At 32.0% G+C, this 18,647-nt stretch overlaps 2 protein-coding genes and 1 pseudogene across 2 annotated transcripts; 1 reads left to right on the forward strand and 2 right to left on the reverse strand.

Moving 5' to 3' along the window:
- Positions 1–2,157: 2,157 nt before the first annotated feature.
- LOC137827025 (lysM domain receptor-like kinase 3) lies at positions 2,158–6,742 on the reverse strand (annotated as a pseudogene).
- Positions 6,743–9,390: 2,648 nt separating this feature from the next.
- On the reverse strand, positions 9,391–14,416 carry LOC137826682 (lysM domain receptor-like kinase 3). The gene is made up of 11 exons (XM_068632755.1): positions 13,646–14,416; positions 12,730–12,763; positions 12,318–12,475; positions 11,666–11,844; positions 11,188–11,277; positions 11,014–11,107; positions 10,756–10,907; positions 10,571–10,665; positions 9,852–9,987; positions 9,631–9,729; positions 9,391–9,555 (listed from the first exon to the last, which is right to left on the reverse strand). The coding sequence occupies exons 1-11, from the start codon at positions 14,265–14,267 to the stop codon at positions 9,391–9,393; spliced, it is 1,824 nt and encodes a 607-aa protein (XP_068488856.1). The 5' UTR covers positions 14,268–14,416.
- Positions 14,417–16,812: 2,396 nt separating this feature from the next.
- LOC137825376 (uncharacterized) lies at positions 16,813–17,439 on the forward strand. The gene has a single exon (XM_068631048.1). The coding sequence runs from the start codon at positions 16,813–16,815 to the stop codon at positions 17,437–17,439; it is 627 nt and encodes a 208-aa protein (XP_068487149.1).
- Positions 17,440–18,647: the final 1,208 nt, after the last annotated feature.

Raw genomic sequence — 18,647 nt, forward strand, 5'->3', positions numbered from 1 at the left:
TTTTGTTTACACTAAAGTTGTTAAGACACAATATTCTATTTTTATTAATTTATTTTATTTACACTAAAATTGTTAAGACATGTTACAACTTTAAGGTAATTGAAATTGAAGTTGAGGTGGTGTAGGGTGCATGACTTTAGTGTTGTGCGATTGAAGCTGAAGTCATCGCATGTCTCCATTCGTTGGTGATCAAATATCTTTTTGTGTCATTTTCTCCTAATAGTGTGAAAGACGACAATACCTTTTCAAACCATAAAAATAGTGTTTGTGTTTATATAACACCACTTCTTCAAAAAAAAATCGTGTTATGTAAATATAACTTATATCCATCAACATAACTTTTTAAAAATATGTTCATTTAAATATTATCGAATAAAAATGCACCATTTTCATAAGTTTTCGGTTGAAGAAACTTTAACTTTAACTATACTCTATAAGAAAAACATGAAATAAAAACTAATTTTAGAAACCAAAAAATAATTAGTTGTAATACTAACTAAATTAGAAATCATTTTAGAAACTAAAAAAATAATTTGATTTCTAAATTAGAAACTAATTTTAGAGACAAAAAAAATAATTAGTTGATATACTAACTAAATTAGAACCCATTTTAGAAACTAAAAGAAATTGATTTCTAAATTAGTTTTAAATTTGGTAGCAAAAACCTTGATTGCTAATTAGATATCAATTTAGAAACCATTTAATAATAATATAAATTAATTTAGAAACCAAAAATTGAATTAATTACCATAATTAATATATATATATATCAATTAATAAATAAAAAAATAAATAAATGAGAGTATTGTAAGGATATTCTGTAATACAAAATTATCAATAATCCAACTTTTTTATTTTAATAGAAAAAAGACAATAAAAAGCATATGAACTACTAAATATCCTAAAAAGAATCAAACACAATCATCATAAAATATATTGAAAAACCTTAGAGAAATATTAGGGCCATTAGTATTTATAGTATTGTTAAAAACTTCCTAGTTAGTCCTATTTTATTAAATATTTGTGATATCTGTGAAGTCCTGGTAAGGTTCTTTGCATCTAATTAAACCACATGCTCCACCGCTTACCCAAGAGATACCATGTGTGAAAGAACAATAATAGTCATGTGGTGTTATATTGTCTAATCTCAAAAACTAAAGAAAGAACTCGATCATAATCATATAAAAATGGAGCAGGAACATTCAAACCTAGAAAGAGGATAAGAGATTAATTGTTCTCGATCCTTAAACATTATGTTGTCTCTTCTTTTTGGGCTTTTTTTAGTGGGGGCTTACTAAAACATGTTCTAAAAACATCTCCTGTTGAGAAGTGAATCAAGTGATGAATATCTTAAATTTAAAATTGAAGTTTTATAAATTAGAAATTGGAACGTGCTGAGTTTGGCCTAAAGGTCTTAAAATTAATACGGGATCTTGGATAAGATATTAAATTTTAAGAATAAAAATTAATCTTCAAAATCAACAATATATTTTCACAACACCAACATTAAATTAATTATAATAATTCAATTGACTTTTTAAGTTATAAAAATCTAAAATACAATTGTTTTTTTTATAAAAGTGTGATTCTTATAACACCTCGAAACAAATTTATAATTTATCAATAAGAATATAATATAATGGGATCCAAATAAAATAAACTAAAATCTTATGCATGTATTTTTTAAGACCTTTGCATTTTTTATATTCTAAAAAAAGTCTACTTAAACCTAAGGACCAAGCCCATTACAATTAAAACACAAAACAAAAAATTAAACTGAATTATGCAGCATGTGTTATGTGTATGGCTAGAAGATCAGTTAGGAGCTTTCATAATCAAAAGGTTTTGAACTTACCATTTGAGCTTAAAATTTCTAAAATTGGACATTTAAACTTACCACTAGACATAAAAACAAAGCTTTTTTTTGTTGCACTTAAACTATTCAAAATTGGACCACGTTTGATTTTATCATTGAAATCTTGCTAAATGGACATTTTTCCACTTTCGAATGATAAAAGGTAAAAGCAAAGTGGCGTTGCATGGGGTTAAGTTCAAAGTAACTAAACTACAAACACAAGCCTATCTGAATGTGAAAATGAAGCTTGTTGGTTGCAAGTTATCTACACTTGGAGATCTTAAGAAAATCTACAAAACTAATTTTAAACTCCCAATTCCATTCATGTACAAACTTGTAAAACCTTACACAGGGTGTAATAGGTCCAAAGAACCTTCATCTCACAGACAGTAGATTTATGAGAGTTTGATTTTCGTAGGAATCGTCCAAATCCTCAGTAGGTGATGAAAGTGTCATAAGAGCAACAACTATAGACCTCATACTTGGGCGTAGTAGTGGATTATCCCTTGTACAAGCTCTCCCAAGTTGAGCAATCTGCAACTCAAACAATCAACATACTAAGTTTTGGCTAGGATAAAACTATATTAAACATTCAAATTATTTTCACAGAAAAATGTTTCCACCTTGAGAACTGAATCAATTGGATAGTTTTCTCCAAGCCTGGGATCCACCAGTTTGCGAATAACTTCTGAAGGATTACTCTGATTAAGTGCTTCTTCAAACTGCAACACAAAACAAGTGAAGGCTAAATTGATTTCTGTTCAGGTGGGTGCATTCTGTTTACTGGCTTTGAAATGTAAATTTGTGAACTGGGAGTGTTTTGTTAGTAGAATGGTTCAGAGGAGTGTGTAGACTCACCAAAGCTACAAGGCCCTTGGATTCAGCAACATATTCACCTGTTTTCAGAACAGCATTCTTTGCAGAAATAAGTTCATAAAGAACCACTCCAAAAGCATATACATCTACTTTTGGAGAGACGTCACCATATTGAGCATATCTGCAGAAAATTCACATAATCAATAAACTCAGTTGTGTGAATATACACCATCAAAACTCAAGGACTGATTTTTCACAATTGAGATAAGATCATTTTAAAGAAAAGGGACAAAAGAAGCTAAACTGAATTTGATTTTACTACTTATTCAAACAATATTGACCCCATTTTTATGATTATGATCTGTTCATCAATAAGATAAGCATATGATTCATCAATTATAAGATGGTCTACTAATAATAATACAGATCACACACGTTCTTTTTTCAACTAAATCCAAATTTCATACAGGGGTGTGGTATCATTTAACACAACATAACAAATCATACTCTGGTGGCATGTATCCAAATGTTCCCACAAGGCGAGTGTGAAGTGTGGAGCCTCCAACTTCAATAAGTTTAGTCAAGCCAAAATCTGCTACCTGTATTTAAAATATTACTTATTTTTATCTAGTCTTCAAGAAGAATGGGAAAATCAGGTTTATGAAGAGTGGTAGCAGTGCAACCTTTCCACGGAAGTTTTTGTCTATTAATATGTTTGCAGATTTTACATCACGGTGGATATACACTGGCACAGTGTGCTCGTGAATATATTCAAGGCCTCTTGCAGAATCTAGCGCAATTTGCACTCTGCTAGACCATGGCAAAGGATCTTTCCCTGGAATCATGTTATTATCATCATTGATCGTTCGACAATAAGGTAACATTACAGATAAAGATAATCATTCATCAATCCAAGCTGATCTCACCTATACCATGCAAATATTGGCCTAAGTTTCCGTTGTCAATGTATTCATACACAAGGAAAAGAGATCCCTCAACGCAATATCCAATCAAACGCACCTGTGGTTTACATGAAAGGTAGTTACGTAATTGCAGAAGAAGATATAGAACACTCTTTTCAACTGTTTAGCCCAAAAAGTAAACCCCGTTGATACTCACAAACGACCACAACAGAAGTAAGATAAGATTTCACAGGTTATGTTTGCCATGTTATATAAGTAATGTAGATCCATGTTAATTTGTAGGATTATCACGTGGATTTGAAGAAATCATTTTTCAGGATAATTTAGACTGTTTTGTAATTCTTATTCACGAACTCACCCTGAATATTTATTTTGTAACAGACTTAGTGTTATTCAAACTATACGGAAAATGATTAAGTATCCTTCCCAGATATACACATGCTTGGAGTGATTTGAAGGATGTTGTACCAGATTCAAGTGATGAACATGAGTTAAGACCTTCAACTCACAAAGAAATTCAGTGGATGCTTGCACGTCCATCTTTTTAATTGCAGTTTTCTGCATAATGAGAGAATAAAGTAACAAAGGTAAATGGTTAATCTGAAATGGAATTAAAAGCAAGAACTTGAATATACACACTCAAGAACATTATCCATTCATAACTAAACAATTCTACACAACATATATTCAATGAAATTACTTGTTTCTTACACTATTAATTATTTTATTTATCTAATACACCACATAATGAACTTAGAGCCTTACAATTTAAACACATCACAACTATTCTAATCTAAATTCTAAAATATCAATCACCTGGAAAAGCCTTTATATATCAACAATAAATCACATGGCTAAAAGTAAAATCTTCTATCTTTCATTTTTGTTTTCCTTTTTTCCTTTACCAATATTTTGTCTGATTATGCCATAAAATTGGTTATAGATGTATGTACCTCGCCTCTCAATTCTGCATAATATACAGCTCCAAATCCACCTTGACCAATTTTATTCTCCAAGCTGAAGTTATTTGTAGCCTTTGCTAGTTCTTGATATGTGAACTCCATTGATTTTGCCACCATAATGCCTGTAAGCCCAGTAGCAGTAGCAGTCCCACTGGATCCTGAAGTTTCATATTCTGCACTTCCAGAGGCTTTACTCGGAAGAGGAAGAAAAATCAACAAGTAGTTCCATGGCCATTAAGCTAGCACATATCAAATTCTAGGAGTATGCAAGAGTTGATGACATGTAAACTTTGAAAAGGTTGATAAATAGCAGGCATTTTTTACAAGGGGTGCAAGATTAAAAGGAGAATGTGTTAATGAAAATAAGGGGTATCACACTAACATTCCTCCGTAACCAAGAATATGTTATGTGAATAGTTTAAAAGGTATGTGTTGTATGATTACGAAAATTTAACTGTACCATATTGAGTTGAAAACACCATAGTTGGCAATTTGGATTTCTCTCCTTCCTTCTTCTGGAAGAATTTAGCATAAATGCAAATTACTAATAATAGAAGACCGCATATTCCTGCTATGGATATTCCAGCAGCAGCACCCCTAGATAGACCTGCTTTAATACAGAAGCGAATTTAAGCTCTGAGACACTGACTTTTTCTTTGCGTTCTCATATTTATGTGAACGTTAAGCTGAAAATCATAATCTTAACCAACTCCCTATGAAGTTTGAGAGCCAAACCTGTGTTTCTGCAAGATGGAGAAGAAAATTAAAGTTAAGAAGATAGAATCAAACATTTAGCAATATTCAATTGTATATGCATAATTCAGCATAGAAGGTGAGACAATCGAAGTTACCCACCTAGGGTGCAAGGGAACATAGTCTCCAAATTGATCTGGCAAGTTAAATAAAATTAAAACGTCAAGCAAATGCATGAAAGGTTATCCAAAATGCTTTGAACAAGAACAAAGTGGTTATATTTAACCCCTAATAATACCAATAGAAAGGTACTTAGAAACAATTGTTTATTGTGTTGTTCTCTAATCAGAATTGTTGAATTTTTGTCTTGTAACTTACATCATAAGGTTTGCATTAAAGGTTAGCACAGCTTACCAAAATAAAACTCCAAAACATTGAAAAACATTAGTAGAAGTATCTAACTGTATCTAAATTTTGTCAATGTCAAAATACATTGACGAGTACACCAAACTAACATGATAGTAAGATGAGAGCATACCTCTTCCTGGAATGAAAACAATCCCACTCTCTTGGCTGAAATTGACTCCAGGATTATAATTCTGCAGCAACTGTGCATCAAGTTGAGTCTCGTTGGCAATATCATGCAGATTATTGCCAGGCCTAAGTGGATAGGTAATAAACAACCCATAGTCTTGTGAAACCTGGCTGTTCCCACAAGAACAATTGACCGTGACATTAACCTTGGCATTTGTGGGTATATCATTTTGGCCATAACTGTTGAACCTCCTCAAAAGCTCAACAGTGGTGAGATTGGCATATGTCACTTTAGCAATCGAATCATAGGTGTCACCTGCAGCAGCTGAGTACTCAAACACATGCCCCAGAAACTCATCACGGATACATTCACAGGGAAATGGAATATTGATTCTGTAAAAGAAGAGGACATTTTTATTGAATATTCTGTCTTTATTGTAGCTTACTATATCGTCAGAATTGGACACAACACTTGATTTCATCAAGTGTGTTATATCATCCAAGGTTGAAATTCCTGGACTCACATAATAGGAAGCTAAAGCTGCACCACATCCCTTCAAACACTTTGCTTCAACATTGCAACAAACATACTCCAGCAACAAAAATAACAGCAGCAGCCCTTTTTTGAGTTCCATTGGATCAATGATCACTAAGAGAAACATAAAGAAACGTAAATCAGAAAAGTGGAGTTCTAGTATTTTCTGCAACTTCTAAAAGCCAATAATCATATTCATTTCCTTTGTCTTGAAACCATGCACACTTTCACTTCTAAACACACATACTATAAAAAATAACTCAAACATAAAATAGAAGTATAAAGGCGTAATTACTTAAGTGAATGAACATAAACTATGAATTCATAGCACACGTTTATGCTCTTTTTTTTTTCTGCTCAAACACCTGATAGGTTATAACGTTTAACAGTTTCCACTAGAGTGTGGAAGGAAACAGTACAATTGGGTAGAAAATTATTGAAGTTGACTTCCATGTCATTTGTTTATTTGTTTATTTCTGGGTAACAACTTGCATGTCATTTATTGAGGGAAGATTTGTTGAACTTTGCATATAATAATTGTTATGTTTGACGAGGATGCATTGCACAACCAGAAAGGAATCTTTGTGATTGCCAAAGTTGGCTTTGTTTAATCCTTTGTATCCGAAATGCCAACAGTGTCTGCCAATGTGCCAACAAATTAACCACTTCGTATTGCGTCCTCTCATGATTCTAACAAACAAAGAACAATTTTCCATTTTATATTTTGAAGCACGCCTGTGGTCCAACTTGACTTCACCCGTAACAAACAAAAAGGAATCTGCGTGATAACACCAATACCATATAAAGTCCCACATCTTCGAATAGGAGAATCTAGATCCTCTGCCTAATCTATATTATTAGCTTTATTAGAAGCTTCAAAGAGTTCTTCGTGGAGAAATATTTTGTAATACGATTTGTGACCTCAACAATCTTCATCTGACATGGAATCTTTCTTCTAATTTATATGAAACAATCAATGACTTAATGTCTAGAGATTAATTAATTGATAATGTTATTTGATGCTCCCCTAATAAATTAATATTATCTTAATAAGCATTATCAATTAATTAAAACAATATAATTTTTATTTTTTAATTATATTTTCTCTTACTTTGTTAATGCTCTTCATTACACCTAATATCAATATAAGAAACGACATTTGATAAAGTTGAAAATATAGTTAATATTTGATTAGTCTGCTATAGTGGAAAAAATTAAAATAAATTAAAATGACTCAAGGTGAGGTCTACTGCCTTCTGTATACTTAATATTTATTTATATAAAATTTATTTATTTTTATGTAAAATAGTTAGGCTCTTAATTAATTACATAAATAGATTTTTGTTAAGTTTATTACACATATATATTTTTTAATATTTTGATGGTTTACATATATTTTTTCAGGTAATTACTTAGTAGGTGGGGTTAAAATTTAAAGTTTTTATTCTACCCTCTTCTCTCTTTCTTTGTAGGGAATATCTTTCTAGTTTTTACTTTCTCACTTATTTATTTTATCTTTTGTTTTCTCTTCTATATATATTTATTTTCTCTTTCTACGTGTATTATCATGGATTCAAAACTATCCAATTGATTATAACGTATTATGTTAATTTCTTTATTAAAATCTCTTCTTTTGTTATTTTTATATTTGTTGTAATCTCTATGTAGAAACATAATTCATTTGTCTTTATTCTTATACATTCAATTTTCGATTGTATTTATTATTTATAGATAAATTATATTTTTAATTATTTTATTCACCATAGATCTTATTATTAATTAGTTGTTATTCATATATCTTTTAATTGTTAACTTCTACATCCTGTTTGTTTAGAGGAAAATTCTTGTGGTCTTTCAAAATTGTGAAAAGAAATATGAAGATAGTCAACTCAATAAAAGAAAAATCACTTAACTGTCCTTGCTTTTAGCAAAGATAATTTTACGCTATATAATTATAGTATATAATATAATTTTATTATTACATTATATAATATAATAAAATAATTTTATATAATATTAATAATAAAAAGTAAAAAAATAAAAAATAAATGATAATAATAATAGTAGTAGTCAAATAAATTTATATAATGATGTTAATAATAAAAAATAAAAAATAATAGTAAAATAAATTTAAATAATAATAGTAATATTAAAATAAATTTAAATAATATAAATATTAATAATTAAAAAATTAAAAAATTAAATAATGAATAATAAAAAAATTACATAATAACAATATTATTATAATAATAATAGTAAAATAAATTTATACAATAATAAAATTAATACCAAAAAGTAAATAAAAATAATAATATTAATATTAATATATAATAATAAAACTAATCTATAATAAAAAAACAGTAATTTGATCATTTTATAAATATATAACTTTATAATTTTTTTAAAATTTATTACATCAATCAAATAATTCTTCAATTTTTACAAACTTTTTTTTCATTTTCCTTTTACTATTTACTCTTTTTCTCTTAATCCAAATAATCTATTTTTTACTATTTTTCTTCATTTTTCAATTTCCTTGAAACAAAAACACGTTAAATTAAGCAGGTATATTAATCTTTGGCCGTTTTTCTTACTGCATCTCTGGGATTAAGAAATACTTTAGTGAATTGTCCTTATTTTAAACTTAGGTTAGTTACCGTCTATTCAAATATACTCAGAAGTTCAATTTCTCTTTTATGCAAAAATCAAATAAAATTGTGGATTCAATTATAATCACGTTATTATCATCAACAGTATTTAGTCTTTGATATATTGGAAAAATAGGTAATAAAACAAAAAATATATTAAAATGTAATTTGATATTCAAATGCGTGTTGATTTCCATGAAAAGGTAAGATATTGATATTTGAAAGTTTTTGCCATGCAACTTTTCCCAAAGCAAGAAAAAAACAGTGAGGAAACAGAGTTTGTTTACTTCTGCAAACAATCACTGCTACAAATCATGCTACAAGCAATACAGATTTCGGTTGTAGATAATTGTGAGAAAGGAAATAGAGTTATCACAAAATTTGTAGATGAAAGGTGACATTTTGTGTTCTGCATTTTTTTTTCCTATTTCCCTGACATTAGATTTGCTAGAGTTGGATTTTCAATGATGGAAGCAATATCCCAATCCTCACTAGTTGAAGTAAGTGCTGTGAGAGTAACCACAACAGAACTCATATTTGGACGTTGTTGTGGATTACTCTCTGTGCATGCTTTTCCAAGTTGTGCCATCTGCAAGAAGAAAAATGGCCTGAGTTTCTTAAATCAGAAATACAAAAAATGTTTATGCTTTGTGATAACTCATACCTTACTAACTGAATCGATTGGGTAGTTATCTCCTAACCTAGGATCCACCAGTTTTTTAAGACCTTCTGTGGGATCTTGCTCATCAAAAACTTCATCAAACTGTCATATATATATCACTAACAGATTAAACACAAGAAAGGGAAAATGTAGTTCTTGATTGTTTATGTAAGATTACTAGGTTGTCATTGAAAAGTGATAAATAGTAGGGTGTGAAGACTCACCAAAGACACAAGGCCCTTTGATTCAGCACCATGTACACCACCCACGAACAATGCTTCTTTAGCAGAAATTAGTTCATAAAGAACAACTCCGAAAGCATAGACATCTATTTTGGGAGAAACATTGCCATATGCATATCTGAAGACAAGACAACGGAAAAATTGAATTCAGGCTCATGAGAAGCATACTTATTTTTATGTCTACAACCACAAAAGCATGTGTTAACAATGAAAAACTTCTCTCTCAAATGCAGTTTAAGTAAAACAAGAGCTGCACAACAGTTAACACTTTCAATATTCATAAAAGGGAAAAGAACAGACTTTCAATAACCCAACAGGACAAACCCATATAGCAATCTATCAACCCAATTTTTAAGATTTGTTTTAGTTTGTGACACAGATTCTTTATATAAGATAATCTTGTTTGAGACATAGTCAAGCATTAAATGTGAGTGTCTCTTCCGGCAAAGATTCAAACTGGACAAAATGTGCATTTGATTATGATAAAGGATTTCTCAGTTTTAGTTCATTAAGGATTATTGTATGCTTACATATTGTGCATTTATTTGAATGTGACCGACACGAATCAGTTTTATGATAGTGAATGGGTGTGCTACAGACCTATATGTTAAGATTCTCTGATCCTTAATTCCCAAACTCCACAAATCCTATTTACTAAAAGGAAGGTATCACTTAAAAGAGAGAAACACAATTCATCGTACTCTGGTGGCATGTAACCAAATGTGCCCTTCATATTAGCTGTGTGAAGTGACGAACTTCCAACATCAATCAACTTGGTTAAACCAAAGTCTGCAACCTGCAAAAAAAAATAATATAGGATCTCTCACAAAATTCCCAAGTAGAAAAGTAGTAATAAGATCCACAAAGTCATTGAAACAGATTGTACCTTGGCACACAATTTTTTGTCTATTAAAATGTTTTCTGACTTTATGTCGCGATGGATATATGCAGGCACAGTATGCTCATGAAAGTACTGCAGACCTCTGGCTGAATCCAGAGCAATTTGCACTCGGGCTGACCATGGCAAAGGATCAAAACCTGGAAACAAACTTTGACTTGATCGTTAACTTACAAAAGCATTACACTAAACAATCAATCAAATGCATAGTACTGAAAATGGACATTTTTAATGTGCTCATATAACCTGATCCACGTAGATGTTGTCTTAAGTTGCCATTGTCAATGTATTCATAAACAAGGAAAAGGGAATCCTTGATACAATATCCAATCAAGCGCACCTGCATGGTTATCAATAGAAAGATATTTAGGTTCTAAAAGGAAAAACAAAACAAAAAATGCTCCAAGTTTCAAATAATACCAGGTTCAAGTGATGAACACGTGTCAACACTTTCAGTTCAGCTAAAAATTCTCTTGATGCTTGCAAGTTCATCTTTTTTACCGCAACTTTCTGTGTAATTAGAGAGGACTTCTTTATAACAATAGGAGATATAAATATTAAAATGGGAAACTTGGGAAAGATAGAAATATAAGCAATTGCATATTTGATCCTAGTAGCATTGTCATATATAAAAATTATGCTTCTTGATGTATGTGTCAAATGAAAAAACCGTATTCGTTTGTTGTTTAGGATCAAAAAGGCAATTATGTAAAGAATCTGTAACAAGTAATGTTGTGTGAGGGAGGCACTCGCTCTAGAAAAAGGTGAAAAGTCAGAGAGAGAATAATGCTACATATTAATTGAAAACCGCGTGAAGACATGATAACTAGAAGAATATGCAATTTCTATTTCAAATACTTGTGATCGAAAGTAAAAGATTACAATACACATTACAAACCTCGCCATTAAGCTCTGCGTAATAGACTTCCCCGAAACCACCTTGACCAATTTTATTAGCCAGATTGAAGTTATTTGTGGCATTGGCTAGTTCTTCATATGAAAACTCTCCTGATTTGTCCACCCTAATGGTGTTGGCTCCATTTTCTGCATCAGGGCCACTAGAGGCTTCATCTGAAACTGGGACGATGAACAGAAGTTACTATACCCTATCATCAACTATATTTTCATTTTCTATGTGTGCTGCTCTTCTATTTCATGATATAAAGCAGAGGAAGACAGAGTGCAATCAGAACACCAAACTAGTTTTACACTGGCAACAAAAACTGAATTAAACTTTAAATGACAGAATTAAACTGTAAACTTTGTCCCTTCAGATTATTTGCAAGGTGGAGGGAGGAGTATTGGAGATCCTGATTTAGAGATATGATCAAAATATAATATAATATATAAGTAGGTGTAAATCTGATTGATTATGGAAAGATGAGTTAGAGTTAAAAGTGCATTTTGTAATAGAAAATAGAAAAAAAGGAGAATTAGACGAGTCAAATTAATATATATATATATAAAGTGAGTACAGACTATTTATTTTATAAGTTAGTTTTATAAAGTTAAGGGAGAACTAGATGAAATCAAAGTAGAAGAAAATATACCATTCTTAACTCTAGTCGAGTTCATCCTGAATTCTTCTGGGAGCAAATTCTTCTTTCTTCGGTAATATGTAACATACACACAAAATGCCAATAGCAGAAGTATCGTTACTACTCCAACAGATATTCCAGCGATAACTCGAAGTGCAAGACCTGCTTTTGTAGAAACAATATATGAGAAGAGAGTAGGTTTACATTGTACTTTGAGAATATCCTGACCTTGTGTCTGATACTAAAATCAAACTCAAATGAAATCATTCATCAACTAAACAACTTTCTGAGGGAGTGAGAAGGTCCAACCTCCGGTTCTGAAAAAGTAATGAAAATACAGCTGTTAAAATTAGCAGGTTACTGAGATTGAAAAATTAGTCAACTTCATCTGCAAATAGAATGGACATTAAGGAAAAAGAATCACCTTAGATGAAGGGGCACATAGCCACCATTTTGGTCTGAAAGTAAAGAAACAAGAAGATGTGACGCATGTGTCAAAGTTAACAGTTCCAAGGAAATATGTTGAAAGATACAACCATAGATATAAGCATGATGCATATAAATTAGTCTACTCTTTAAATGCGTAATTCTTATCATGTAAACATCTTGAAGATATCAGAAATTTATGAGCATTTCTTCATGTATATGTACATACATATTTTTCAATGACTAAGAATGAAATCATCGTCAATAATGCCAAAACCATAGTTAATGTGGTAGTGACATGACAAGACTAAAAATCTATTTTAGTAACACAGGACACTGGAAAAGTGACTAAAAAGGAATGAAAATTTCCCTTCATTTACGATATACAAGAGAGCAAGAGCCTTTTAAACTAGGTCAACAATGATATTCTGGCTTAAACAGACCTTGGTACAGTACATTCAAATTGCAATTCAGATTATTTCATTAGATCGATGAAGATGCAACAAATTCAAAATCCCATTGAACATGACTAATGCTTTTGAGATGTTTTCTTCAAAAGCAAATTCTCAGGAAGCAAACTAATAATGTGTTTGGTCACAAGTTAGGAACTTGGTTTTTCACTTCAAGACAGAAGCCATCAGTTGTAACTTTTGCATCATTTAACGTGATTTGTTCCCCGGTGAACATATTTCCAAACACAGGATAAGCAAATTGGAGGTTCAAGTTTAAGATCAAAACGCAAAGAAGAGTTATAGAACAGCTATAGAGGAAGTTCTACCCATAGATCTTTTTTTTATATATATAAAAAGATAAATAAAGAGTACCCTTCAATCCATATGAAACATGAAATATGTCCAAAAACATCATAAACTTAAATCAGAAGAACAAGGCATGGCAGCAAAGCAAGAATGTACCTTTCCCTGGAATATAAACCAAACCACTCCCTTGGCTAAAATTCACACCGGGGTTGTACTTAAGCAGCAAGTCACTTTCTATCCTAGTCTCGTTGGCAATTGACTGCAAAGAATCCTCAGGTCTAAGCGGGTATGTGATGAACAATCCATAATCCTTGGAAACTTCACTATTCCCACAGGAACAGTTAATGAAGACATCAAGAGTCACGGTATCAGGAATACCAGTTGGTGAATATGAGTTGAAGTTCTGCAACAACTGAGTAGTGGTCAAATCGGAATAATTCTGACTGGCAATGGACGTGTAAGTGTCACCTGATACAACGTCATAATGGAATATATGGCCAAGAAACTCTCCAATGCAATCACAAGGGAATGGAACGTTCACTCTGGTAAAGGCTTGCACCTGGTCTTTGTTTTTTATGGTTTCACTGTTGTAGGGGAGAATATCTTCAGCTTTTGAAACAACCTGAGATTTCATAATCTTTGATATATATGTCAAATCACCTCCTGTTAGATAGTAGGAAGCTAGAGCTAAATCACAGTCCCTCCTACACTTGGATTCTGCACTAAGCACCATAGCCCATAACATGAAGAAAACTGATAAACTGAATCTGTTCTCCATTGGGTGGTAGAGTGTACCAGCTTTGTGAAGCTATCCAAGAGGAACACAGTCAAGAATCTGGACGTGTTGAACACACCAAATTGGGATTGGAATATTAAACTGAAACACTATTTGAAACGTTGTACTCTTTTACAAAAGTCTTTAGTAGTCTTTTGCCTTACTTGTTGAGCATGTCGGATTTAAAGATGTTTGAATGTATTTGTTAAATATGAAATTTGGACACTCCTCTTCTTAAATGGCGTGTGTCGGTGTTCGATAGTTGTATCGGACACTGACATCATTCATATGACAGGACATGTATCCGTGAAGTGTTCAATTCAAAAAGTTTTTTGTTAGATTTCTAATAATTATAATTCAGTTCTGACATAATTTTAAAAAGTAAAAATACATTAATTTTTTAAAACTTCAAACTTTATTGTATAAATTGTTATTATGATTATAAAAATAAGAAATAAATAATTGTGAATCAGTCATGAAAAACATCTTTTTGTTCCAAAAAAATAATATAAAACATACTTGTACACATAAATTTTTATTATCAAATTATATAATTCATAATTATATAATATATAGATCTTTGTCCTCGTATTCTACATTTTAAAAATTTTACGTATCTCCATAATAATATCAATATCCGTGTCTTGCTACATAGGTTACTTATAGATACCATGTACTATATGCTGAATAAATTTTGATATTTATTATAATTTTCTTTTCACGACTTGAGCATATATTAATAACTTTCTAGATTATTCTCTCAAGCGACAGTTTTTCAAATAAATTTAGAGACTTTTCTTCTTTTTCCTCTTAAGTTTCTTTTGTTTGTTTATCTGTAGGTCCTTCATATTTTATTCTGGTATATAATTGTATTAATTAAAAACTATGCGAATATATCCTTACTTTTAACTTTAGACAATTTTCATATTTCATAGACATGTTCATATTAATGACTAGGAGAATCAAAACAATTCATTTATATATTCCATTATTAATACATCCACAAGTAAATTCATCCCATCCATTCATGATTTCAAATTCATTCAATTAATTTTATGATACATATATTGTTTTATAAAAAATAGATACTCTGGTCAATATCAAAACTAGTCTAATTAATTTTGTTCACACGTAAGCTTGTTTTATTCTGAAAGCTTTTTAAAAAAAAAAACACTTTTTAAAATTCTTTTACAAAAGTTACTCTTTAAAATTGTTTTAAAAATATATTATTTTTATGGGTGATTAGAATATTCATATATAAAAAAATTGTTAATAAATTAATTGGATTGAGTTTTTAATTACTTTTTTATCGAACAAAATAAATTAAAAAATAGTATACTGTATTATAATTCGAAATAAAATTTATATTAACTCGTTAAATTTTTCTGACAAGGTTTGTTGGCATTGCCCACACGACAAGCTGAGAATGACTATTGACTTCTCCACCTCTTCACATCAAGTCTTCCTCTTTCATTAATTCTGCTTCTTTTTCTCCTCTATGCACATATCTTGGCAAATTAATTTATGTTCCATTTATATAATAAGTTTAAACATAAACTAATTCATTTTATTAACCTTAATCCACACTCATACTAGCTCAACCCTAATCACTCGATAAAGTTTTGCATGGTTTTTTCAATTTCTTAAATATATTTCCGTGGTTGGATTTCTGATCAGATTAATGGAAAATACTTTTATTAAGAGAAACAAAATTTACTTTAGTAGTGTACTATCTAGGCCGAAAGGTCAACCGAAAGGTTGTACCAAAAGTCTCGACCGAAAGGTTGTACCGAAAGTCTCAACCGAAAGGTTAAATATAAAAAGTAAATAAGTAAAATTAAATTAGTGATTATAGCAAAGCCCATAAGATGGACCCAAATATACAGGTGTGTGTTTTCAAAATGTTAGGTGCAAAAAGAAAATACCCAAGTAACTCTTAAGCCCAATAAGAGAGCCTTATAAATAGAGGTTCAACTCAAGAGGTAAGTAAGATTCAATTGATCTGATGAACATAAAACTATATCTGACTTTGGCATCGGAGCGCCTTGCAGGTACACACACCCACCTGTGAGGAGAAGAAGCCGAGAGCCCAACTCGAGTAGAAGCCGCGAGAGCCCAACCCGAGAAGAAGCCGAGAGCCCAACTCGAGGAGAAGCCGAGAGAGTCCAGCCCAAGTTCGGAAGATTTGTAAAGGAGTTGATCTTATCAACCTTATTCTAGTGTTCTTGGTCCTTGTTGTAAGAACATTTTGGCGCCCACCGTGGGGCCGAGAAGTAACTGAAAAAGGTTGAACACAAGATGAATCAAAGAGAAGAACAAGGTGGAGAGCAATCTGGGGAGCAGAGAGATAATCAAAATTCCATGTCAATGGCTATGCTCATGCAGTTACAAAGAGAGTTCGAAACACTAAAGAAAAGCAATGAAGAGGAGTTAAGTATGTTAAGGGCGGAGAATGAATACATGAAAAGGAAGTTGAATGAAGAGACGATTTTAAACACATCATTTGAAATTGTTCAACCAAGAACACATATCCACAAAAGGGTACATAATGAGGAAAGATTTGAAACTACAAGGAAGAGAATACCTGTTAGGAATATCTGTTAGGAGGCATCCATTTTCCGAAGCCATTATAGAAACCCCACTGCCCGAAAATTGGAAGAATTTTACCATGGAGAAATATGATGGAGGTACAGATCCTGATGAACACATTGCAGTATACACAACGCAGATAAGTTTGTATACGTGGAATGATGCCATTTTGTGCCGAGTATTCCCAACAACTTTGAAGGGAGGGGCTCTGAGTTGGTTTACTCGGTTGCCACCGTTATCCATTGATTGTTTCAACACTTTAGTAAAAAAGTTTGGAGCTCATTTTGCTACAAGCCGATCATATCATCTGACATCAATTGCCTTAGTGAATATAAGGCAAGAAAAGGGAGAATCCCTAAGAACATTTATGGAGCGCTTTGGAAAGGTAGCACTAAGTATCCGCAATCTCAGTCCGAAAGTCACAATGCATCATATGATTACAGCACTGAAACCGGGACCATTTGCCGACAGTCTTTGCAAAAAACCGGCAACCAATCTTGATGAGTTAAGGCAACGTGCATCAAAGTTTATGCAAATGGAAGAGTTGAGAGAATTTCGAGGGCGGATGGAAATGATAAGAAAATAAGTGAAAAGGAAGGAGGACATTCGTTTAGAAAAGGAAGAGAATAATTTTGTAGCCGAAAGTTTCAACAATATACACTGTTGAGTAGTAATGGAGCAAGAATCTTACAATAAGCAATGGCAGTAAAGATAATCCCACCACCAAAGAAGGAAAGAACTTCAGAAAGAGCATATCAGAGTAAACATTGCCAATACCACAAGAATCATGGTCGTCATACAGAAGAATGTGTAGCTTTGAAAGATAGAATTGAAGAACTGATTCAAGTTGGGCAGTTGAAACGCTTTGTTAGAGATGTAGGGATAAGGAGCAGACAAAGTCCAAGGTAGTTAAACACTCATCATTGTATATAAAACCTTTCGGTCAAGGATGGTTTTTATGTATAAAGAAAGTCTTATTCAAGATTGAAACACTTAATGAAGAAGTTATTCATATGAACAGTCAAACTGTTAAATTCATCAATGCTTCGTATACTTCAAACCTCTCGGTCCAGGATGCTTTCACTTCAGGTGAAATCCCTCCCGAGAGTGTATCTCGTACTTCAAGCCTCTCGGATCAAGATGTTTTCACTCCAGGTGAAATCCCTCCTGAGTGTATCTCGTTCTTCAAACCTATCGGTCCTGGATGCTTTCACTTCAAGTGAAATCCCTCCCGAGAGTGTATCTCGTACTTCAAACCTCTCGGTCCAGGATGTTTTCACTCCAGGTGAGATCCCTCCCGAGAGTGTATCTCGTTCTTCAAACCTCTCGGTCCTGGATGCTTTCACTTCAAGTGAAATCCCTCCCGAGAGTGTCTCGTACTTCAAACCTCTCGGTCCAGGATGTTTTCACTTCAGGTGAAATCCCTCCCGAGAGTGTATCTCATACTTCAAGCCTCTCGGATCAAGATGCTTTCACTCCAGGTGAAATCCCTCTCTCGAGTGTGTTTCATTCAAATCAAATCTCAATCAACGGAGTTCTTATTTAAGAAGTCGAAAAGTTATAGTCCGAAAGGTAGGCAGAAAACCAAAAAACCGAGAGGTCTTATCAAAAAACCGAAAGGTTCTAAAACAAAACCGAGAGGTCTTATAAAAAACCGAAAGGTTCTAATACAAAAACCGAGAGGTCTTATGAAAAAACCGAAAGGTTCTAATACAAAAACCGAGAGGTCTCATTTTTTGCATGTCAGAAAACAAAAACCGAGAGGTCTTATCAAAAAACCGAAAGGTTCCAATA

This window comes from Phaseolus vulgaris, chromosome 8 (genome assembly GCF_000499845.2).
Source record: "Phaseolus vulgaris cultivar G19833 chromosome 8, P. vulgaris v2.0, whole genome shotgun sequence".
Taxonomy (NCBI): Eukaryota; Viridiplantae; Streptophyta; class Magnoliopsida; order Fabales; family Fabaceae; genus Phaseolus; species Phaseolus vulgaris.

Excerpts from the sequence above, each read along its gene's own strand:
- LOC137826682 (XM_068632755.1), bottom strand. The coding sequence starts at position 14,267 with ATGGAGAACAGATTCAGTTTATCAGTTTTCTTCATGTTATGGGCTATG. Across the intron at positions 12,476-12,729 it reads TATGTGCCCCTTCATCTAAG|AAAAGCAGGTCTTGCACTTC; the intron begins GTGATTCTTTTT and ends TATTGTTTCTAC. Across the intron at positions 9,730-9,851 it reads CAAAGGGCCTTGTGTCTTTG|TTTGATGAAGTTTTTGATGA; the intron begins GTGAGTCTTCAC and ends TATATATGACAG.
- LOC137825376 (XM_068631048.1), top strand. The coding sequence starts at position 16,813 with ATGAGGAAAGATTTGAAACTACAAGGAAGAGAATACCTGTTAGGAATA.